General features: G+C 38.3%; 1 protein-coding gene across 1 annotated transcript in view; it reads right to left on the bottom strand.

Moving 5' to 3' along the window:
- The window catches only part of usp25 (ubiquitin specific peptidase 25), a 43,099-nt gene that overhangs the window by 6,893 nt on the left and 10,229 nt on the right, over positions 1–25,977 (bottom strand). Inside the window, exons 6-20 of the mRNA XM_030154843.1 lie at positions 25,806–25,892; positions 22,811–22,948; positions 19,864–19,940; positions 18,396–18,469; positions 14,803–14,954; positions 12,761–12,888; positions 12,548–12,643; positions 12,216–12,380; positions 10,980–11,218; positions 10,764–10,834; positions 10,439–10,667; positions 9,514–9,774; positions 8,535–8,674; positions 3,705–3,883; positions 2,986–3,064 (exon numbers count right to left, since the gene is read on the bottom strand). Of these exons, the coding sequence (XP_030010703.1) occupies positions 2,986–3,064; positions 3,705–3,883; positions 8,535–8,674; positions 9,514–9,774; positions 10,439–10,667; positions 10,764–10,834; positions 10,980–11,218; positions 12,216–12,380; positions 12,548–12,643; positions 12,761–12,888; positions 14,803–14,954; positions 18,396–18,469; positions 19,864–19,940; positions 22,811–22,948; positions 25,806–25,892 (2,115 nt within the window). The remainder of the gene's footprint in view (positions 1–2,985; positions 3,065–3,704; positions 3,884–8,534; positions 8,675–9,513; positions 9,775–10,438; positions 10,668–10,763; positions 10,835–10,979; positions 11,219–12,215; positions 12,381–12,547; positions 12,644–12,760; positions 12,889–14,802; positions 14,955–18,395; positions 18,470–19,863; positions 19,941–22,810; positions 22,949–25,805; positions 25,893–25,977) is intronic.

Genomic DNA, 25,977 nt, shown 5'->3' with positions numbered 1-25,977 from the left:
TGTATCTTAATGGCAGCTGGTTATGACTCGTGAAATCACCAGATGCCTCCTGAATGACCAGCTCTGATTTACTTCATACAGTCAGAAGATAAAACCATTAGCCAGAGGAAACACCATCTTAAGTTTCAGCTCGATCTTTTAATGATAAATATTATTACCCTTTAGTTATGTACCGCCCTATAATAATTGGATCTTATTCAACGTCTAATGTTTCTAAATAAATGACTGGCATATTTTTCTTTCATTTTTAGAGACTTTTGGGCAAATTCACATAAAATTAAATGATTCCAGTAAATGTTCCCGACCGACAATCTGCGATTACCCACATACTTTCAGAAAATAACACCATTAGTCCATGTAAACACCACACAAGCTGTCAGCTGTACATTTTCATTCGTTTTTGAGATTTTTGAGCATTGAAAATGGGAATGATGCTAGTTTAAGTGTAAAAGCAAATGGTCCAGAAAAAGTTGCAAAGTTCAGTCATTACTTCTACTCACCCTGTGTCCCTTTTCGCCTCCCCTCTGGGGAGTGGCTACTGTTTCAGACATGGCTGCGTAAGGCCCAGTGACGACAGGACCTGAGGTGACCCATCTGTGCCCTGTCCTGACCTGTGACCCCAGACCTCCTCCCTTACCCTCATCTGTCTGGATGGACCTCCTCACCCTCATCTGATTAGATGTACCCCCTCAGCTGTCTGCATGTGCCCCCATCCTACTGCATCCATACAGACTGGAACTACATCAGTAAATGGATGTCCGTTAGTCCTGGTCTCACCTACAGCCTGTCTGTCCATGGGAGTGGATCTCTCCTTCACTGTGGTTCTCTTTTTCCCCACTGGTTTTTTGGAGTTTTTCTTTTCTGAAAAGGAGGGTCTAAGGACAGGGGGATGCCCGGGACATTGATGCATTTGCTTCACCGACTGATTACTTGACTGTTTGCTTATTTTCATTGTGTTTTTTTAATCAATCCAACAATTTCTGAAAACCCTATGAGGCGACTTTGTTGTGATACTCGGCTCTATAAATAAAGTTGAAAATGAATTGAATGTTTGAACTATTCATGACAGGTGTATGGCATTTTCAGGAGATGTTTTAAGGTATAAATGTCTTTAATCTCTACAGAAAAGGATAGACAGTTACATATTTGTCAAATTATAGCTGAAAACAAAAAATAAAAATCCATCCTGCTGCCGGGTGATGTAAGTGGAGCATCATTTATTATTTGTGCCCTAATAAATATAATCTGGTTTAAGAAGCAGCTCTAGATTTTGTGCCAATAGTAATGTACTTTTAAGTGTTTCATCCATATTATACATGAAGAATATGCATTTAAAATAAATTTTGATACCACGGAATTTAAATGCACATTTCTATAAGTGTTTTTATTTAATGTAATGTTTTCTGTGTAAAAATGTCCCTCTTTTATATATAAAGAAATAATAATGATAACAATGAAAATGTGAGAAATGAATATTAAAGTCTGAAGTTGTTTGAAGGTCCAAAATATGTTTCATTTATGTGACATAAGACCCAGTTGAATATCCACCAAGTTATATCTTGGTGAAAATTTTTACATTTGTGATTTTTGTGCATTTGTAAATTTTTCCTTGTTGAATCTCCACATTGAAACACATCATATCTTTCTGATTTATGAAATGTCACAAATGAAAAAAAAAAAAAAAAAAAAATTCACACCTATATTTTAAATCCATGTGTGCGACAAGATCTATCATAAAAATAAGTTACTAGAAAGAGTAGGTCTGTGTTAAATTATGCAAAAATATAGAGTTGGAATCTTTAACCAAACTATATTTATAAGGGCACAAATTCATAAATTGTGATTAATTAATCGTTTCCGTCTTGAACATATCCTAAAGGTTACTGATGCTCCACTTACGTCACCTGATGGCAGGAAGGACTTTTTGCCGTTTTCAGCTATAATTTCATCAAATATACCACAGTGGATCTACTTTTACTGAAGTTAAAGATGACTTGTGTTTAAAAACAACTCCTGAAAATTTCATGCATCTGTCAGAAACAGCAAAGAAGTAATGACTTACTGAACTAAGGATCAACTTATTTTTACTATAAAATCAAAATCACGATATAAGGCTGAAAGTTTGATCGATTTAAAGTGAATTTCCTCTCTCTTTTTAAGTGGATGTTAGAATATATCAATGCAGTTAAATATCACTTAACATTTTATGATACTACATCGATTCACAGTCACACCACCAGCTTTAAAGTAGCAATAAATCGGACCAAAATGCCCAAAAAGTGTTATCCTGGTAGAAATGTATCAGTCGATTTTAATATTTCTTCCTAGACTAAAGGCTGATTTTTGGAGTGAAAAATGATGAAACCAAGTGGTCATTTGTGGTTTTAACCTTGTTATGGTCAAAACATGACAAATGTCTGAAGGTAGAACATTCGGTTGAATTTGGATGAAACAAAATCATGGTTCAGTGTCAAAATGTGCACGAGTAGGAATTATGTGAAACACTGAAAACAACTGATAATGTAATAAAAATAAACCCAAAAAGACAAAGCAAAAAAGTATATCGGAATGAATATTATAATTGTGGTTGTTTTACCTCTCATTAGTACTTAAAATTACAGCTAACAGGACAGTAAATGCCTAGATATATCTGTTCACCTGAAGAATCCTGAGTGCAGCATGTTTTGGACTGATACATGTAATTATTCATTTCTTTGCTCAAACTGTGTAAAAACCAGAGCCGGGGGCTGCGATAAATACAAATGCAGATGCAAAACATATCTTTTTTACTCAGATTTCATTCATAAGATGGTGTGTTCTTTATCATACGACAGTTGTACTAAAATTAGACCTAATACTTGAAGCATCTTTCTTTGCTTCCAGTGTTAAAATACACCAAACTCCTTCATCATGATCACCTGGTTCTTGCCAACACATTGCCCTGATATTTTAGACAAATAAAGCCCGTAGAACAGATCTGCTGACCTCATATTCATCCATGTTGACCTCCTCGGGCTTAATCAGGTCCAGTTTGGCACGTGCCACATTCATAATGCTCTTACATCTGTGGAGGAGGAGGAGGAGGAAGAAGAAGAAGCAGAGTTAAAGATGATGAGTCACTGCGAGGGGTACACCCTGCCCCCAGGCCTTAACATGGCCTAATGAATCACTCTTTAGTGCTGAGAGGAGAAGTGAAACACTCCTCCGGAGGCTCCTATTGAGGCCACATGCACACATAAATCTAATTATCTCGCTCAAAATAGAGGAGAAGGGAGAAATCAATTTTTCACTCATGAATATGGATTGAGGCCAACAAGCGTAGTTGAAAAGTTTTAAGAGATAGTAAAGGGGCATTGTGCACTCGAATGACTCCAGCATCACAGTTTTAATTGGGAGGGAATGTATATATTTATAGATATTTGCTGGAAGTACAAAAAGTCATTAATGGACATGTGTCTCTTAAGATTTGTGTCTCTGTTAAAAGGTGAAAGCAGTAGTTATGAGACAGGATCTGCAGCACAGTACTCTGTCCAGATGAGACTGAGGCTGAATCTGACAGTAGACCAGGAGAAACTGCCTCAGATACTGGACTAGGTCTGATTCAGGGTCTCTGCTGCCCTCTACTGGTGGTTTTGGGATACTGATACTGTAAAAGGGGGGTGAACAATATAGTGGAAACACAAGGGTTAAAGAGTCCAACCTACCTCTCATCAAAAGCCAGGTTCCTGTCGGCGAACTGAGTGAGCAGCGTTCGCTCCAGGATCTTCTTGGGTGCCTGGTTTTGGATGAGGTAGACGATGATGTGTTGTAGTCGGTAGTCATTCTCGGGAGACGTGTCCTCTTGGGCAAATCTCAGAAGACGACCGTATTCCAACTTGATGGCCTATGAGAGGACGAGACATGATACAATGAGTAGGAGGTCATGTGATCATACTGGTATCTGCTTGTTTGGTCTTTTCTACTGTTAACATCCATAATCTCATGTTACAGTATTTTATACGTGCAAGTCTGGACGTCATGAAGGAAACCCACCCCCATTTCAGAACATCACAGGGTCAGATTTGTTCAAGAAAACTCAATCCAACAGGACTAAGATCACTGTAAAACATTATTATAAAATAAACGTCGGATTAAGTTCATGAAACAACCATGTTGCAATATCAAGTGCAGCTTTTTGTCTCTTTGCTGAGAAATGGTCTCAGCTGCCGATGTGAGGAATGAGCAAATCCAAGGTTCAGTTCAGACCTCTTTTTTTTTTTTTTTTAATTTGGGGAGGGGGTTAAATTATGAAACATGAGGGAAAAACTCTGGGTTTCACTGAAGGCAAATATGTAATATTTAAAAAAATAATCCTCTCAATCATCATTTCTGATCTCTGTCAGTGTGTGATTATGCATTTAGAGACTCCACATTCTGCCTTTATTTTCCATTTTTCTCTTGTTTTACAGTAAATTTGTACTTTTAGCCAATAACAGCATGGAACACTGTGCATGGGCAGAAAAATATAAAAACAAAGTGACTTCAATTCATTGCTTTCCTTCCAGTTACTGCCCTGCTTTTAAACGGTGTATAAAGCATAATCTCTGCAAAACAATCCAAAAAATACGGCTTTACTTTTCTATTTCACTGCTTTTTTCTCACTAAAGCTACTTTGTCTCTTTAGACACTATACAGCTTGGCTGGACCATCGCTGCACTAAATTAACTTTACACAAATTAAGCAACTATGTATGCGTAATATACTGTATATAATTGTGAACATGTGTGTTTCAGAGGTGTCAAACACATGGCTCGAGGGCTAAAACTGGCCCACTACAGGGTCCAATCTGGCCCCTGGGATGAATTTGTGAAATGCAAAAATTAGACTGAAGATATTAACAATCAATGGTGTCAAAGTCATTTTAGTTCAAGAGCCACATACAAACCAATATGATCTCAACTGGGTCGGATGAGTAAAATACTATTATAAGCTATAAATACTGACAACTCCAATTTTTTACCTCCGCCAGGAGGTATTGTGATCACTTTGCTTTGTGTGTTTGCGTGTTTGTTTGTTTGTTTGTTTGTTTGTTAGCAAGATAACGCAAAAAGTTATGGATGGATTTTCATGAAATTTTCAGGAAATGTTGATACTAGCACAAGGAAGAAATGATTAAATTTTGGTGGTGATCCGGGGGGTGGGGGGGACGGGGCAGATCTGTCTTAGTGGAGGTCTGTGCTCTCTGAGTGCTTTTCTTGTTCTTTTTGTTTTAGTGTAAAATCCCCCCCTACAAAATTGTTTACATTTACAAACTAACCTTTTCCAAAAAATCTGAATAACCTGAAAAAATCTGAACCTGAAATATCTTGAGAAGTATGATTTTAACAATACAGCTATTCACATTTTTTAAAAAGATAGTTTGCACATGTAAATATTTTCATCATGTAATTTTACTTTTTTCACTCAAAAACATAGAGAAAAGTTTGAATTATTTTTCATAGGTTATTATGTTATTATTTTACTTGAGACACCATTGACTGTTAATATCTTCAGAGTAATTTTTGTATTTCATCCCTGCCTTAGACGGTTATAGTAGATTAAGTCTTGATTTCAGAGCTATTAACATTCTAGTGAAATGACTGTAGTCTTATTCAAGCACACAATCAAAGTCTGACCTAAGCATGAACTCAATAAATGAAGTGCCCTCGTCACTATAATAGTTATTACCAAATACTGCTGAATACTGACATGTTACTGAGACAAACAAAGAGATGCATGTAAAAGAGGAAGAGGACGGAGGATGAAGGACAGGGAGGAATGAGGAGAGGTGAAGGTGGGGTGTACCTTAAAAAAGGCTGCTTCTGGCCCACTCTTTTCATATACGCTGTTGGATTTGCCAATGGCCATAATTATACCCTGCATGCTCGGGGTCATCATCGCCTGCCCAGGAAGCAGGAACCACGTTATTTACAACAATAGGTCCTTCGACAAAACAAGTAAGGTCATCTGCTGTGTTAACGTGCTCTAAGGCACAACAGTAGAGCGTACGGCGGCCGGGCCATGCCAGACAACACTCAGCAGTCCATGCATCGGTTAGAGTGACACAACTGTGAGGGTCACAGCCCGTCAGTTCAATAACACAATGTGTAATCCTAACAGGGATGATGTGTAGAAACCAACGCAGCCATGTGACAGCTGTGTGTGACAGATAGCGAACGGTGCAGGAAGTCGAGCTGCACAACAGCCAACGCAGAAGTAAAATACACTCCAATTCCTCTAAAAAAATATATATAACCAAACTAATTCAACACGTACCTGGGAAATTGGTGAGTTTAGATTTTTACACGACTGACATCAATTCAGATCAGATCGTGACGTTATGCTCTGGGATTTTGACTTGTGCGACAACACAATGACCTTAACTTTTTTGCTAAATGTCAGCTGTTTTCAAGCCAAGATGCAGACTGGCTCAAAACGAGACTTTCCACACCGGAGTCATGCAGGAAGGCCAACACAGAGGTCAGTCCGCTGTTTGGCATTTTCAGCCTCAAGCCAATCCAGGATTCTGTTGGCGTAAGGCGTCAGATTTTTTCAAGTGTGAAAAATCTTGCGTGAAGCCACATGAACGGGCATCGACGCTCTCATTCAATATGTCAAACAGCCACAGGAGAGAGATCATTTTTGGGGAGGGCTACCTCGTCATCGTACCCCCCCTCCTCTGACTCTATGACAAAGGTCCCGACGTGAGGAATGGCCACCTCTACCGTGCGCTGGCCGGGGCTCTCGTCCTCTACGACCAGGTCAGGAGGGGGGGAGGAGGGGGGGTTCGTCTGGACCTCGGGCTGAGGGGAGGAGGGGGGGAGAGGAGACTGTAGAGAGAATGGGACAGATGAGACAGAAGGGAGAGGACTGATGGAGAGGGGGGAGGAAGATGGAACTTGAGGGAAACAGTCAAATATTACAACAAATGTACTTTTAACTCATTTTGTACCTGAGGGGACGTGATATTATTATGTCTCAGTACTAGGGCTGTGAAATATGACAAAGCAAAGCATGGGATGATAAAAAGTCTAGCATCTGATCATTTATTTTGTTGTGTCGTAAACCACATTCTTCTGCAACATTTTCTGTTCTTAGGAAAACTCTCCACATGACATGAAAACCTCCATGTAGATTTATGTGTATGGTCGCTATTTTTGTATTTTATTCTCTATTTTCTCCTTTTTTCTTTCTGTAAGCACAGACCTTGGATTTTCTTTTCTATGCATAATTTTTTTCTTTTCTGTAATTACATGCAAATTCCGTATGATCTATGTTACTCTGTCTACAGTATAAATAATAGTGATGACAATTGAAAAAGGAAAAACCTGCTTTAAGGAAACACAAAAATGTAGACGTAGAGTGATGTAAAAACATGCATAATGGGGAAATTCTGAATAGGAGAAGATGTTACAGGGAACTCATACCTTAAAGAGGGGCATCTTCTGGACACGGTTTGAGTTTAAAATCTGATGTACAGGTAAAGGTACATTTGTTTGGACAAATATAACGATAACAACAAAAAAAGCTCATAAGAGTTTAATTTCAGAGCTGATATCCATCCATTTTCCATGTTTTTCTTGATAATAACCAAAATCACTTCAGTTCTTACATCAGTAGCTATGGCATTGTACTGACAAAAACAGTGCTTTCAGGCAGTCCATGTTTTCTTTTCTGTCTGTTTTAGCCCCATGATGCACACAGGAGTTAGTACTTGATTGCAAAACCATTGATTTTGATCACTTTTGATGGTCTGATAATTTTTTCCATGACTCTATAATTGTAATTTATAAATAAATTATGTTACTGACAGCCCCAATAACAGACTGAAACTGATATTTTAATATTTTAAATACTTATCATACTTACATTTAGACTCATACATATTTTACCTGCAACTATACTTGGGATTTTTTTTCTGTATTTTGACATTAATATCTTACATTTTCTGCCACTACTAACATAAAATTTGCATAAAACATTAAAACAAATTGAGAAAAACTATTTTTTTAACATAGAAATAAAATTGTGTTAAAAATCGGCCATTCCAAGCGGGCATTTTATTTTAAGTGTGTATTGAATGGCTTTACAGAGAACATGCCACATTGTGATATAGTTTAGTTTATTAATTTCAGTATGAAAAGAAAAAGACAGAAAAAGAAATTCTACTTTTACAATGTCAGCGGAATGTCCACATTATGAATGAAAAGGAGAAGAAAGAAGTATAACCTTATATTTTCTGCCCTGATTGAAAAAAATACCTGAAGGTTTACAATGGTAATTTCAAACAGAATTATGAGTATCATCTATACCTGGATCATGTATATCGGGATAGAGAATTTGATCATAAAACACAGCCCAAATGTTTTAAAACTTTGCTCAAATAATGCTGGAAATGTTTCTTACATATATTAAGCAAGACTTTTGTACGTATCAGTGCAGTGAGTCTTTGTTGTGTGTTTGTGTGTGTGTGTGTGTGTGTGTGTGTGTGTGTGTATATACTGTGTTTTACATACTGCGTTTAACAATGCTTCGGGGCTTCTCTCCTCCTGTTCGGCGACAGCCTTGGAAATGGCTCGTTCCGTGTCTTCCTGCAGGTGTTTGGAGTCATGTGTGGGTGACGGCTGCTCCATGTACTCCGGATCCTGTTGGGGAACTGAAAGAAAGGAAAACACAACCAGGGATGTGAGAATAGAGTCATATAGGGCAGTTACTGCCTGATCTAGTCCATCATTATGCCATAAATATACAGTATCTAACCACTTTAGTTTCACTTTATTAATCCTTAAGGGGAAATTCATGTGTCATTCAAGAAAAAATAACCATAAAAACTTACATAGTGTCAAAGTCATTTTAGCTCAGGGGTCACATACAGCATAAGACCAACAAAACCAGTAAAATAGCTCCAAACTTTTCTGTTTGAGTTAAAAAAATTTAATTACATTATGAAAAGTTTTACTTCTACAAACTATCCTTGTAGAACTATCCTAAAAATGTGAATAACCCGAACAAACATGAACTACCTGAAATTTCTGAAGAAAATTAAGAGCAAGTTTTAACGGTATTATGCTTCAGTTTATCACTTACTCCTGCATTACAACTTACAGATCACAGTGAATCTACCAATACACAAAACATTTAGTAAAAGGCAGAATATTGTTAAAATTGTACTTTCTCTTTAGAAATTTCAGGTTGTTCATATTTGTTCAGGTTATTCATATTTTTTTGTGAGAGGATAGTGTAAATGTAAACATTTTCATGTACTTTTACTTTTTTATACTAAAAAAAAAAGAGAAAAATTTAATGCAGGCCCTGCACTAAAATGATTATAACATGACTGATTGTTAATGGGCCAGACTGGACCCCTTGGCGGGCTGGTTTTGGCCAGTATGTTTGACACCCCTGGCTTAGAGTATTAGTCATAAATGTTGTAGGCCAGTGTTTTCACTCCTTTGGAAAGATTTATCATTATGTATCATTGTCCGACGCCCTCACCTGCGTTGTCTGGAGGGCTGGACTCAATGCTCATGGGCTGAGGGGAAGAGGACGAGGTGGAGGTGCTGGATGCTGCCGAGGCTGCAGCAGTGGCCGTGGCCAGAGCCAGTTTCTCCTGCTGGGCTTTACGAGCCTGGAGAGAATCCCACTCCTCGATCTCTTTATCAAACAGCTCGTTGTCCTCCTTCACATACTGCTTCAAATCTGGAGGCAGTTTGTCCAAACCGCTGAGAATCTGACCTGTTTCTTTATCAAACTCCTCTGCAACAACAGGAGAGGACAGAGAACATATTTTATTTCAACAAAAAAAGGAAATTAAGGTTTAGTTTTAGTGTGAAAGCATTTCACACTTATATCACCAGCCCCTGTAAACATCAAGCTGAACTTATCTGGGACTGGTTTGCGAATGACCTCTCACTTTTAACAGCACATCTGAATCATTGAACGTTAGTGAATTCAGTGAAATGACGGCAGGTTTTTGTAACATTTCTAATTTAAGGACTTTTTTCGACAAGGTCCATGTGGCTTCAGTGCTTTAGTTTCAACAGGCTTCAGTTGAACACCTGTCACAACAATTTTTATTATTTGAAGACTTATAAGGCCTAAAACTTCAGATCGCAGAGGCATGACTCTCACGTAGCATTTTGTTTTGTGTGGATTGAACCATTTTAATGTCATTGAGTATGTCCCCGTTTGCAAAAGTTTCACCAAAAAGTTCCACTAATCCTATTTTGCAAAGGAACTTCACTGTATCTTGAGCTTGGCGATGTCCAAAATAAAAGTGGATTAAAGAACTACAGAGTCCAAAATGACTGTGTCTGATCAGACCTTTCTCCAACAATGGCATCAGCGCCAAAACGAAGTGTTGACATCGTCAGGCTGTGTGTGACTAATATAAACTAAAATAATGATGACACTAACTTACCCTCTATGAGAAAGGGCTTCTTGTCATTTATATACATGAGACAATAGGCACTAGCATTACGGTAGCCTCCAAAAGAGTCCCTGACTAACTCCTCCCACGATGACTTGGTGACAGAGATGTCATTGTACTTCATCCAGCATCGCTGATGGGGGTCGTAGATGTAGGCCCAATAGTGACCTGCGTTGGCCTGGCCTTCGTGGACCAGCACAGCGTGAAGCCGGTACGGAACCTGGACCAAAACCAAGGACATTCACAAAGGTAATGAACATATGGGGCTGATGACATGGCTCCTTATACAGTAAATATTAACAGAAGTGTTGCTCACCTGCATCATAGATTTATCTGAGTACATTAACTCTATAGTTCTGTGGATTCTGGTTATACTCCCCTGCAGATCTGGTGGAAAAACATAGAATACAGTTTAAGAAGAGCAGCATCTCTGTTACTTTTACAATATCACAAAAAACACGAGTGCAGTTCAAGATTCCACAGAAAACCAGAAATCCAGAGTTGCATAAGAGGAGGAGGTATGCGGACTTACCGCGGGTGTCGTTCTCTACTTCACTTCTCCAGCGATGTAAACATCCCTCCAGGACCCTCAGCTCCTCCTCCGTGATGTGGCGAGGGGCGGGGTGCATGGGCAGGTCAGGCGGTAGTCGGGACTGGGTGAAGGGCTTGTGAATGGGGACTCTCTGCTGCTGGGCTGCTGTGGGGGCTGTGGTGGGGGCCAAGCCTGGGGCCGAGCTCTCTACAGGAGCCATGGAGTCCTGCTCGGCTGCACTGTAATAGGGAAGGATTATAAAACAAAAATCATAAAAATGTCAAAATGAATCATTATAAAACAGTTTAATGCAACTACTCTGCAGCTTAAAATTATCGCATACGCTGTTTAAATGTTATGCTGCATTTGAACTCATGTTAAATTTCCTTGACTTGGTTTTGGAATCAGTGCATTGCATTTCCATGACTGGCAAGAATGATGTAAAAATATTGTTTATCATTCAATGATAATGTGATGAAGCACTGAAAGACTTTAAAACAGTAAGTAGTTTTATATTTATAATGAAAATGTTTTTGATAAGGGGTTAAATAGCAACAAAAACTAAACAAATAAATGAAAAATAACATCGGTATTAGCATCTGCAATCAGCTAGCATCAGTATTGGCCAGGAAATTTGTTATTGGTGCATCCTAATAATTATATTAACAAATTAGAAAGTTACTGATATCGCTACAACTGTGGTCTCGACATAAGATCTTGAGTACTCTGCCTGAAGTGAGACCAAGACCTTTGAAAAAGTGTTGAACACCAACTACTAAAGCACAAAAAGATCAAGTTTATCATTCTTAGTAAAATAAAAAACACTATGTGCGAAAAGACAATTTTTTTCTGACTGAAATAAGAAACTTTAAATCTGAACTAAAGCTTTATTGGGTTTTCCTCTTATATTCTTCAACTTTCAATTAAAACTAACAAAAGATCCTCAAGTATTATAACCTTGAAGATGACAGGATGTGTTATTTCAGGTTAAAAGTACAAAAATCTCATTTCAGCTGCTTAAGGTACGCTTTTTCAATCAAAATTAAACAAAAGAAGGTCACTTAAAGAGGGTTGTTACAGTCTGTTTCATGATAAGTAATGAAAAAAAAAGCATCTTGCATAATAATAATTTCACAGCACTAATGCTTCTTCCTTTCATTCACCTCCCTCATGTCTCTCTGTTTTCTTTCTCCTGGTTAAGCTGATGAGGAGGAGGAGGGTTATTATGAAACTCGCCTTGGTGGGGGCAGCTGTGGCCCCGTCGTCCCACCGGGGGGCGCTGAGGAGTCGATGTCCTCCACTGGGGAAGTGCAGACTGGTTTACTGGAGGCGAACTCCATGGCGTACTGGAGGACATCTGCCAGAGGGAACCTCTTGGGGCCGGAGCCATAACTCAGATACCTGGAGAGAAACGAGAAAAACAGTGTCACCCGAAGAGAGCGATCAGAGGAGAGGGCTCGGTGACAGACGACGAGGGCACAGACATGGTGATAAATCACTGCCGCCGCCTGTTCCCAGAGCTTTATTGACCTTGGATGAATAAATGGATGTCTGTAGAGGAGTCGTACCTCTCCAGTCGCTGCTGGAGGAGCGTCAGATGCTCTTTCAGCCTTCTGATCTCCTCCCTCTTGATCCTGGTTATTTCCCTGTTCCTGTCCATGTACCTGACGACACAGACACAAGATGAATCACTCCAGTCTTAAATAAACCTCAGAGCGAATCAGCGTTTACACTGGAGACAAACAGATTCTATTCTTATTTACTGGAGCTGTTTTTATCACCTGTCCATGTAGAGCATGGAGGGGAACTCGAGCTTGTTGTGGATCTTCTCAGGTCGTCCCAACGCTTGGTTGAACTCGAATCTGGAGAGTTCGAAGGTCAATACAGGTGGGAGTTCTGTGAACCAGTGCTGGAAGAAAATTGGAGGTTAAGTTTAATATGTGCTGGTGATTTAAAGGCTATTTTTCATCCACCTTTGTAATTAGCTCATCTATTTCATTACTTAATCTGTCTTTGCAGTGTGTTTAAGACTATGCATATATTTCAAGTATGTATTTATTTATTTATTATTTGCCTGCTTCCTCCTTCTTCTTTCGCTCTTATGTCCTCATTTGACCGTTACATAGTTTTATGTAGTTTTATGTGGACATGGCAGGGATAAAAAGACCCATGGACTGCTCCTAAACTTTTGTTAGTTTGTGTTGTGTCTGTGGAAACTGAAAAAAACAAGTGAATGATTGTATGATGGCACTTGATAATAAATGATAAAAAGAGGTGTAGTTAGAAGGTAAGTATGTGAAAGAATTAGATCAAGGCCTAAAAAACAATGCTAATATCTTATAATCCTAATAAAAGGACATCCTCATATGTACATGCAATGATGTTATGGAATCAAAACACAAATAAAAGTCATTTTCTACATAGAGTCATTGTAAAGGTGTGGCATATATTGTTTTATCTTCTATGTAGAGTACAATTTTCCTGAACTGCAGTCAGAGTTTGCTGTTTGTGATCTACATACTTTGCTTTTTCTGGTGCTTTAACATGATTAAAACTCAATCTTAATTCAACTTATACAGATTTTAATAAGGGTTTGACAGTTATCAGTGATGAGTAATGTTGTGGGGTTTAAATTTATGCTTTTAGGACTCTTCAGCTTTATTTGTAATGAATAATCTAATACAACCTGTTACATTATTTACGGTTCACACTATAATTATTCATCTGTAACCTATTACATCTCAAAGATAACCATCCCAATTCTATCCCTTCATCATCACTTGACCTAATTTAGGTTTCCAACTCTTAAAATGCACCAGACAGCCAAAGTCCACTCATCCTTCAGCTATTTCTATATGATAATAATGCATTGTCGCTCATCCTCATTATGTAACACCCCTGCCCCACCCCTTGCTAACGGCTCGTGCATTTCTAAAGGCCTGAGTTCCATCACCCATCTGTGAACCAGGCTGATAAATAGCTGCTCACAGCTGCAGTGGGATCAGCAAAGGCAATGCTACAGCTAAGCATAGGTCAATGTGAGAATAGGAGGGCACCGCAGGAGGTCAGAGGTCAACCTTTTCCATAGAATTCAGAAAGAATGAACACAGACGTTTTTTCTTTAGCATTTTGTAAAAGAATTAAATATAAACTTCATAAAAACCCATTTTTACTGATTTGCTTATGCTGTTTATTTTCTGCATGTGTTTCCTCTGCAGTCTGTAAGTTTGTCTGTATGTAAGTAAATAAGTACATTTTGCTTCGTTTTACTTTGATCATTCTACCATGAGCTCAACCAATCACAATGTTGTTAAGAAAATGTCTGAGCAAAGTTTAACACCAACCCATTTAACAGACCCTGAGATCTAGCCACACCTCAGGCTAAAAACATGTGCTAACTTTACACAAAGCTGACCAAAAGAAGCACCAATAAACGCCTTATTAGACATTCACTGCCTGGAAAACATCTCGCTGGATTGGATCACAGCACCAGGATCTGACCAAATTCACTCTGTCTTGTGCTTTAAGTCCCTGCTGCAAATTTCATCTTTCTGTGCATCAATTACATGGAATTATCTACAATATCTCAAGACCTACACTCCAACTCATCCCAAACTATTCAATTTCAAACCACTTCACTTTGCATTTCTTTCTATAAATGTCTCTGTATCTTGACATCATTGTAAATACAAGAAAACCCAGTGATTTTCTGCACATATATTAAAGTATTAACAACTGAACTGCATCTGATTAACCTTTGTGTATTACTCTCATGCCCGTCAATATTTTATAAACAGTGGATTTCACCTGCTTTGACACTGACCTCTTGTCCAGATCTGGCCGAATTCTCTGCCGAATGCAACGACTCAATCTCGCCTTCGATCATCGCCGCCTCCAGACATTCGTGAAGATCTTTGAAGCCGTTGACCTGCAGAGGGTACTGCCCAAACATCTCTGTGTTCTCAAACTTTTTACCTGCAGAAATAATGGGTACACAGCAGTGGATTACATAGATGATGCAATGACAGTGTAATACCACACACACACACACACAAAAAAAAGAAAAACTCACACTAAAAACTAGATGTCACTACTTAGTTTGTTAAATGTTTAGCTGAAACTGAAAGCCACATGCAAGTTGTAACATGTACTTTGTAGATACTAGTGAAATATATAATAATAAACAAATAAATAATAAACAAATACATAAATAATGAACAGCTAACTTTATTTTCATTGAAAAATCCTAAAAAACAAGCTCAAATTGAGCTTTTATTTATCTATTCCAGTCTTCAATGCCATCATTAGAGGTACTACTTGTCTGTAATTAAACTACTGTAAAGATAACTCAATCAGTAATCGTAATTATTTGTATGACAATTCATCATCAGCTATAATCACATTATTTGGACAGTCCTAATGATAAGAATATATAAAAGAAAAGTATTTTTGGTTTATTATGAAACCGGTGAACCACAACAAAAGAAGATGAAACAAACACTGGCACAGATTTAAGGGGGGAATTCAACTGTATCAGTACAAACAATATTGTCTCAGCCTTTATCACATTTGAAAAAATATCAATATACCTTTAAAAGTTAACACACCGCCACCAAAGCATTAACTGCAAGTAATAAAAAGCCTCATGTGTTTCGAGAAGAGTTCTATGTGAAATCTGCTGCTTAAAGACGTGTCACTGCCATTAGGGGTGTGTATTTGCCAGAATCTGGCGATACAATACAAATCACAATACTAGGATCACAGTACGATATATCACAATACTGTTAACAAGGCGATATTTCTTGTTTTGTTTCTTTTTTTTTTAAATTACTTCCTGGAAAAACTTATGGTGCAGCATTTGGATAAATACAGTTTTAAAATGCGGCTTTACCAGTACAAAAAACCCACAAATAAATAATGTTTTGCAGACATTACAGTTTAATATCCTGCTTAAATGTTCGTACTCTGTTGCCAAAAGAATACATCGTGTTCAGTCCCTGAATCATCCAACATCAGAACATTATTTTTGTGCATTCCCAATTTAAAAAAAACAAACATTTGTCTCTTTCAGACAGTAAAAGGTGCTTTTAGGATGCTTGAATTATCCATTATTTAACAAAACAGCATTATCAATTTCAAAAAATTACATGTACGACCTGCAATATCACAAGAGTATTATTGTACTATAAAAATAACAGAAAAAAATACCCATGTGAATATAGAAACGAAAGAGGTTGAAAAACAAAAAAACAAAAATGAACCTCAGCCATGTCTGCATTTGAATAAATACCTAAAAATATCGATACAGTACTTTTTAATATCGATACAGTATCGTGAAGTGAAATATCGCAATATATTGCAATACCAATATTTCCTTACACCCCTGGCTGCCGTATGATAAAGGGAGATGACAGAGAAATAATAATGAATGAATCTACTACAGGGCTGTCAAACTCTGACTCAAGTTTTAGTTGTAGTTCAGGTTCCACGTATGATCTCAAGTGGTTCAGACCAGCAAACTAACAACATAACCAATAAATAAACTCCAAACTTTTTCCACTGTTTTAGAGCAATGGTTCTCAACCTGGGGGGTGTGCCCCCCTGGGAGGATGTGAGTACATGGGGGGGGGGGGTTGCAAGTGACATCGTCATGCGTGCGTGTTAGCAACTACTGTTGTACATCACAACATTATAAATCACTCGGCACACACCCCCCACTCATGGACCTCAATCCGATCCACGAGTGGGGAGTATGGGGGCATATCGTCGGGCACATCATCCCCCCCCCCCCCAAGTCACAAATTTGTTTTCGGGGGGCAACAGATAGTCAGCGATAAGGTGACAGGAGCTCACGTTCTCAGAGCTTTATCTACACACATCCTCCACATATGTATGTATGTATGTATCGAGGTCTGGATTGAGGTCCGTGAGGGGAGGGCATATCATCCTGCACATTGCGCCCCCCCCCCCAGTCACAAAGTAGTTTTCAGGGGGCAGCAGGTAATTAATGATAAGGTGAGGGGAGCTCACTTTCACTTCCTCACAGCTTTATCTACAGAGCTACATAACCCACCACATCCTCCACATACAGGTCTGTTACTTGAATTGCCCCCACCCCACCACCCCAGTCCCACAAATTTTTTCAGGGGCGCCTGTAGGCTCATAATGCCATTAGTGGGGCTTGGTTCAAAAAAGGTTGAGAAATTCTGTTTTAGAGTGAAAGAAGTAAAACTAAAATTATATTATGAAAATGTTTACAACACCAAACTATCCTTTAAAAATTGTAAATATGAACCTGAAATTTACCAAGAAAAATAAGTGCAATTTTAACACTAGTATGCTTCAGTTTATCATTTACACAAGTTCATTACAGCTCACAGATCACAGTGGCTCTACAAATGAACAAAGCATTTAGTAAAAGATCTAATATTGTTAAAATTGCACTTCAGACTTAAGACATTTCAGGTTGTTCATATTTGTTCAGGTGATTCACATTTTTGTCGAAGGACAAAAATTTGGAGTTATTATTTATAGCAGGGGTGGCCAACCCTGGTCCTGGAGAGCCACTATCCTGTATGTTTTAGATGTTTCCCTCTTCCAACTCACCTGACAGTCGTTATCAGGCTTCTGCAGGGCTTGATGATAGGCGTATCATTTGAATCAGGTGTGTTGGAAGAGGAATACATCTAAAACATGCAGGATAATGGCTCTCCAGGACCAGGGTTGGCCACCCCTGATTTATAGGTTATTATGACAGTCTTATACTGGACCCACTTGAAATTGAATTGGTCTGTTTGTAACCCCTGAACTATAATGAGTTTGACAACCTTGACTTAGTATCTCAGTGTCATTTTTGCATTTCACAAACAGAGATGGTGTTGTGTACAGTACGTGGTCGAATCAGCATCGTGTCAGAGCTGCCGTAATTAGACCCATTTCACACCCATTTGCATCCGAGCCGATTTTCACTTGTTCAGCAGTCGCTCACTCTTCACGACTTAAACAGCTGCGCAGACCTCGCATGAACTGCCGATGACTGCCGACACCCCCCCACACACCAACAACAACAACAAAAAAACCAGAAGAGTCGCTAGCGGACATGCAGATGAGGCATTAAGGTCATTTTATGAGCAGCAGAGTCCACTGGCCCAGCTTTTGGTGGCTCTGGGCCAATATTGTCATGCATAATAAGCACAATGTCAATCAGCCGTCAAGGTCTTCCACGATCAATGCAACCGCCTTCCTCTTTTACATGAACCACATCTCATTAAGGCAAGGTCACCTTTCATTACTGGGGGCAAAGACTTGCTTGCTTTCTGGCTGTTGCGATCAGACAATGCCAACTCTTTATCTCTGTTTGTTTTGCTTCCCACCCTCCACTTTTTCCCCTTTAAGTGATTAAACATATCATCTCACCTTCCAGGACGCCCACAGCAAGGAAGCGCCCATAGAAAAGCTCCACCATGGGGTTCTTTGGCTTCTCACCCTCCCTGACAACAACAACAAAAAAAAAGATAAAAGTTGCTTAAAGGAGACATCTCTGTTACAGTTCTGGAAGAAATTAACCGACCGCTGGTTTTTACTATTTATAGGTGTGTTGTCAGGCCAGAATCCTCTCTGAAATGTACACAGACAAGAATGTTTTGACACTTTCCTCGTCTCCTCTGGGACATTTTGTTTATTCTAGAAACTACTCGCAAAAGGCCTCGGAAATTCCCTATAAACATATTGTCTTTTTGAGTGTTATTTGCATAAAATGACAATGAAATGCAGTGTTTTCAGACCTCAGATAAGTTTATATTCATTTTTAAGCCACAAAATAGTAGTTGGCATTGGACAGGCTCCAACATAAATATCTGGTGGAATAATAGAGATATCATTTCCCTTGGTGCTACCTCTGGAGTAAAAGTGCACAGTTTTTAATGTGGAACAAGTACGGGAATGTGTAACATACACTTAACCTTAAACATGTAGAACTTTTTTGTGGTAACTTCCAAATGAATTTTTTTTCTACATTTAAATCTTTGTGATTTATCACCATTTCTTATTATACCATCCTCTGCATTTTCCAGTTTTCATTGAAAATTCCTACATTTTATTTACTGATCAAGTAGATGTTCATAAAAGTTCAGAGTAAATTCAAAGGTTATTATATATGAACAGAGACAAAGCAAAAAAATATATACCATTAACTGAACATAAAATAAGCATCTCCCACCATTATCATTTGTCAAATGGTCAGAGCCCCTGAACATCCAAATGCGTCATATCTGATGACCATGAAAAGATGACAAACTGTATTTTACCTCAATTGTTTACATGTACTGATAGGATTAGAGGATCAACAGTTATTAAACATTTTAGATCAGTAGATGCTTTTGGTCACTCGTGTCTGTTTAGATCTTCGGGGTCAAATACAACTGTTTTTCCCAGAGTTATATATACAGGGTTTCTGCAGGTATCAGCAAATGTAATTTAATGCTTTTTAATGCCACTTCATGAACACACTCACAGCACGTTGCATTCCAAGCATCCGGTGTGGTGACTTCATGCACTGGCCATAAACAACAGCCAATTAAAGGGTTCTGCCTGTCAATCATCACACTATACTTCTGATCAAAATTATTAAATGTTTACATAACCAAAATAAATCATGAATAACAATGTTTTTTTTTCTCCATCAATTGTATTTAATTTTTTAATGCCTCTGGACATGGAATTTAATGTTTTTTATTGCCATTTAAGGCCTTAATTTTCACAAAATCTGTTTAATGACTTTTAAAGACCCGCAGAAACCCTGATATGATATGAAAATAATGCTTTTCCTCAACATTAGTCAACCATAAGCACCATCTGTGACCTGTCTGTCCAGAGCTGTGGTTACCTGTCTTCTTCGGCCTTCATCTGGAAGGCGTCCTCCAGCCAGTCCAGCAGCTTGTGGGTGAACTCGCTCACATCCTGCTGTTGATGGAAAATACACACAAAACGACCAATTACAACCCTGCTTCTGGGACCTGGACGTCATAGAAAACTCAAGGGTACAAGCAGGTAAATTCAATCAGTGAAATCAGTTCCAAGTCTGTCATGTGCAGAAATAAACTCAGCTCTGGACACAAGGAGGTTTTAACAGAGGAAACTGCTGAACTTCAAAGCGGACCTGCAGGCGCTCTCTTGTAGACGTCAACGTCGCCCTGTAATTCAGGTCAGCGCCTACACGACCTGCCTAATACACAGAGGACTGACATGACTGATGAGAACAGAGGCCAGAAGGCTGACCTCAGTTAACCTCCGCAGAGACACTGGCTTAGTGTTATTGCCAATGTAAGGAGGAGATCAGGACCGGTGCTGTGCATCTGACACAGGTATGTTACATTATAGGACAGAGCACACAGCAGCTAATACCTGGTCAATATTATTTTTTTGCAAAGTTCAATAGGGGGTAATGTGGGACGTGGGATTAGCTGTTCTAGATAAGAGAGGTTAAGTGTTTGGAAGAGCTGATTCAGTAGAAAGTCTGAGCCTAATGACAGATAAGAGGTCAAAAAAGAATAAAAACAAACTGGGAGTTAAATAGAATACTTGAGATTCCTAGAAAAATAACAACAGCAACACTGTGGGAACGTCTAAGGCAAAAAAGAGATATTTACACATCACTTGCACAGGGTTCGTACAGATTTTTCAAGGTCAAAATCAAGCAGAGTCATTTTCTAAATTTTCCAGCACAGCACCTTCCCACTGGGGTCAAATACATATCTACAGGAGCACATATACTTATGATTATTTTTGTCACTTTTTATCACAATGATGTACATTGTATTATGCTATAAACATCTAAAATTATGTTTCATAGTAGCAAAAAGTTTAGAAATGAAAGGAGAACACAAAGTCTTATCCAAATAAAGGCACCAAGACAAAGATAAAAATGGACCCGGAGTCGACCTGAGAGACCCACTAATTTTCTTTTTTTCATAAAGTTTTATTTTTCAGAATGTAAGTAGCTTTGGCTTGCCATGCAACCTAGCAGAGTAAATATTACAAATAAATCACATCACAGAGTTATAATTGCAAGCACTTTCAAGCACTTAAAGTAAAATTCAAGCACTTTCCAGAGCTTGAAAACACAACATTGAAATTCAAGCATTTTCAAGGATTTCAAGCACCCGTACAAACCCTGCTTGCAGTTATTTGGGAATGTCAGATATTACTAGTATTTGAGACCAATAAGTGATATTTGGAAGTGAGCATTTGCCGTAAAAGTCAAAAACTTGGCTGAAGTGGTATCCTGATCATGTTCACAATAACTTCGACTCACTCAAACTTTAAATAAGCAACAGATTTTAGCTGTTTTAATGATTCTACAATTGAAGAAAAAATACACTTATCTTAAAGTTTGCCTGATACTTTGTCAAAAATCTTGTTCAAGGATCAACTAACTGTCTTGTCATCTTTACTGATTAGACAGACTGCAGTATTTGTTGGAGTTCTTGAAGAAATTAAAGGGTCAGAGTGATGATCAACTATCCTACTGGAGGTACAAATGACAGCTTTAGATTAGTATGAGTACTGTCTTAACTTTTTCTTCTATACAACTGTGTAAACTGTTAAAACGTAGTTTTTAAACTGTACTTTTATTACTCTTTTTACAGCGTCCTTGAGCGGTTTTGAGAATAAATGACAGGGAAGTTCCTGTTCAAAGAAACTTTTCGCCATCGTGTTGATCTAATTGTTTGTCAATGCTGCTCCATGTTGATTTTCACTTGATTATCTTTGTCATTTCTGTGGCTACATATCAGCTGGTTCGGGTCCATGTTTGTCACATGACGCCTATTTCACACAAATAACTGTTCCCAGAAAACAGAATGATAATAATCAAGCTACAACCCTAACAATGGTTCAAGACACTATTGTAACACACAAATAAAGTTCACTGTATAAAGGCCTATATTACAGCTCTGTTTTGGTGTTTCCCCTTATATTAACATTAAACATCCAGTGGATTCAGGTCAGGACTCTTACATTAATTATGCTGCTGCAAATGATCCTCAAAACCTAACATCACCTCACATAACAAAAAGAAAAGCAGTGGATTTTTTTCTGCTTTGGTATCATGGTTATACATCAAGTTGGGAAAGTTTTTTTAACTGCATTTACTTCTAAAAAGCTGCAACAAACAAAAAGGTGAAGATTTTAAGTATCACTGGCCAATATTTCCTGTGACTAAACAGTAAAAGACCTGCTGAATAACTGCACAGTGACCACCATGTGCATGTGTGGGTTCAGTTGTTTCACAGCTGTTGTGTGGTTGTGTTGGTGGCCTTACTTTAACCGATATTGACCTCCGAGATGTGTGTGTGAAGCCTGTGTAACCGAGATGATTGCCTTGGCTTGCATCCATGAAATGTTGCAAGTGCGTATTGAGTCTGTGTACGATTAGAGGATAACGCCAGAGAATCAGGTATGAGGGGAAACCGTCTGCGATTTTACACAGCGGTGTCTGGTGTGAGCAAACAATGAGGGGACTTCATTAAAATTCTAAATCTGAGGAAGTCTGATGGAATTACAATACAGTACAGAAACAAAATACAGGAAATTGTTAAAAAAAAAAAAAATCCACTTGAGTGAAACTGAGAAGATGAATGTGGACAAGAGAGCAAACATATTTTCACAGTTTTGTTAAGTGTGAATCCAATCTGGCATAAAATTGGTCTCAGCTCAAGTTTTCCAGGTGTATTTCATAACACAGCAAGAACAGGAACATCTCACCTGCTCAAAATACTGATGTTTTCTTCATGTACTAAGAAAATGCTATCCTGCAGAGCATGTTGCATTACCTGCTGAGATTCACTGGATTTAAATGCGTCTTTCAGGATTTCCACCGCGCGAGACGGATCCACGTACTTCCTCTTGGACCCGACCATGAGGGAGAAGAGGTTCCTCAGCTCCTGCATGAAGGGCAGGTTCCTGTGTTCCTGATCAGAAAACACAACCAAAACTCAGTCAAAGTCAACGCATGTTTCTCTGGAAGTTTATGGCCTGAGTGACATGAGGAAACTCTGTGATGATGACATAATCTATGAAAAATTTACAAACTATAATTCTACTCCCCCAAAAAATAAAGACCAATCAATGTGAGCTCACTCCTGACTGGAGCTTCATCTGATTGGACAAAAGGTGTGAATGATCATCTACTTATCAGGGTTCTGATGGGTCAAATGTTCTCTGGATGAGTGTGTAAATTATATTATTTTTCTTATTCACTTTCCCATTCTGAACTAAGGCAATGTTTTGCAATGTGCAAATCGTGCAAAAGTGCAATGCAATTCATCAACTGGTACTAAAATGCATTTCTCTCACCTTAGCAACAGTAATACCAACTCAATGCTCACAGGCTTAAACATTCCATTATGATACATTTAAAGATACAATGGATGCACTGATTGCAAAATTATTGGCAGAAATCAATATTTGGGCTGACAGCAATGGCACTTTATGCTTAGTACCCCGCCTTCCAAAGGGGAGGCAAGGAGTACTGTTATTGGTTTGGTTTGTTTGTTTGTTTGTTAACACTCTAGCAGCAAAACTATTGATTGACTTCATACCATATTGGGTTTATAGATTGCCAATGACCAAGAATAGATGTCATAACATTTTGGGAAAAGTAGGTCAAAATTTCAAATCAAATCAAATTTTATTTATACCGTGCCAAATCATAACAAAAGTTATCTCATGACAGTATTTCATGAGAATTAAATTTTTTTAAATGAATTTAACATTTTTTTTCTCTATTTACTTATAATGGGTGAAATTCCATATGTCATGTCTGTGGAAGCAAAACAATTGGTTGAATTCATTGCTTTATGGATTGCCAGTGACCCAGAATAGATGTGGTTACATTTTGGGAAATGTAGTTCAAAGTTAAGATTTTTTATGATTTTTTTTTTAACTCATTTACTTATAAAGGGCAAAACTCCACGTCTGTAGCAGCAAAACTACTGGTTGAATTCATACCAAACTGGGATTATAGATTGCCAGTGACCCAGAATTGAAGTGGTTATATTTTGGGAAAGTTAAAATTTTTTATGAATTTTTTTTCTTCTCCCATTTATTTATAACGGAGGACATTTCAAATGTCTATAAAAAGATCAATTTTGTTTCAATTTACTTCAAACTTGCCACATATATAGAGGCAGTTGATTTGCTGACATCGGCACACACAAACATGATGACATCGGTTGGATCGATGCCAAAATAAGCTACAATATGTGCATGGGGCGGGGTTTGTCGTGCCTGATACCACTTGTTAATTTTGCTTTTGTTGTTATTTATCCTGTTATTTACCCTAGTGAGGATAAAGCGGGTTCAGAAAATGAATGAATGAATGAATGTTATTTATCCTGCTTTAACAAAGAAATGGTCATTATGAGTAAAAAATGTAATATTTAAAAGTCTTTTGGCCCTTGATTGCATTATCAATGAATGAACGCAAACATACAAATTTATGGAAAAAAAACCTTTAATATAACCTCCCAGATGTATATACGATTTGCTGCTGTAATCAGTGAATGGACATCTGATATTAAAATGTCGATATTCCCTGAAATCAGCAATTATCTCCCGATACTGATGTCTGGCCGATATATCAGTGCATCTCGAAATAGTAGAGGTCAAATAATAGTACATGATTAAAGACTAATAGAGAAAAAGGAAAGAAACTAATAAAAGCCGATATCAGCTCTCAATAGCATGGACACTAAGGCTTTTCTTGTTTATTTCTGGTCTTTATAACATGAAAAAATGATTAAAAAGTGTGTCTCAAATCCAAGATGATGTCTTAAAATGTCTCATTGACTACACAACATAAATATATTTAGTTTCTTGTCACAGAGGAGGAAATAAAACCAGACAATATTCACATTTGGGAAACCTACAATTATATTTATATATTTATTGCAGCTATTCTGATTAACTGATAATAAAAACATTAAGTCTATTTGTGAGGTCTTTTGTTATCATCAACCAGTACTGGAGCCAAATTCTGCAGAATTTATAAAACGTCTTATTGGCCAAATTAAATGACCGGTGTATCTGTAGTAAATACCCCATTCACTGCTACCTTAAGTGACAGCTATGTGCAATTCATAACATGTTAAGATTTCCTTTTTTCCTCAAGAGCAACAAAAGCAAAACATGATTTGTTGACTTGAAAAACCTGGATCTGGTGAAGATCTGAATAAATAAGTAAAAGGGTCAATGTTTAGGACTAAGCTCCAAACATCTCCACATGCTTTTAAACCACATCAGGCCACCAACCCTACAATGAGTATTTTGTATTGAAAAACCAGGCGAACATGCGGAAAACTATCGCATCTTTGTTTTGTGGATGCTGGCTAGACAAACTCGAGCACCAGAATTAATCACAACAGGATTTCTGTGAATGTGCATCTCTGTCCTGGAGCAGAAATACCTCGGATTCTTCTCGGTACCATTTCACATCAGCTGAACTGAATGAGTTTTAGTGAACTGTACGGACAAAGCTGCTGTGACCTTTGGGCATCGTGGGGCAGATAATGAACAACAGCTTATGGCTTTAAGAGCGTCAAAGCGTCAGAGATAAAGTGAATCTGCACAGCATCAGGTCACGGACTTAGAGGAAACTTATATTAGACGTCGCACTCCTTCTGCGAGTTCTTGTTTTCTCACCTTTAGCAAACACAGCCGAGGTCGGGAGTTCACTGACTGGAGTTTACAGGCGTTTAGCCGAGCAGTGTGTAAACTCCCGACCTCTACAGTAAAACCCCGGGAGGGACGACGGGTAAAAGGTCTCACCTTCTGGTTTCGAGGCAGGTCCTGGACTCTGGCTGGAGGAGAGTAGTTTAACACCAGCCTCTGGAACTCCAGCAGGTTGAACAAAGACTGGAGGATGAAGACATGCAAAGACAGTTAAAACCTGCAGCTTTGTTTCAATCATAACCGCAGCGGTTAATACGTCTATAAACAA

The sequence above is a fragment of the Sphaeramia orbicularis genome, chromosome 14, assembly GCF_902148855.1.
Source record: "Sphaeramia orbicularis chromosome 14, fSphaOr1.1, whole genome shotgun sequence".
Taxonomy (NCBI): Eukaryota; Metazoa; Chordata; class Actinopteri; order Kurtiformes; family Apogonidae; genus Sphaeramia; species Sphaeramia orbicularis.
The sequence above is the reverse complement of the archived record's forward strand: the minus strand, read 5'-3'. Positions and strand labels throughout refer to the sequence as shown.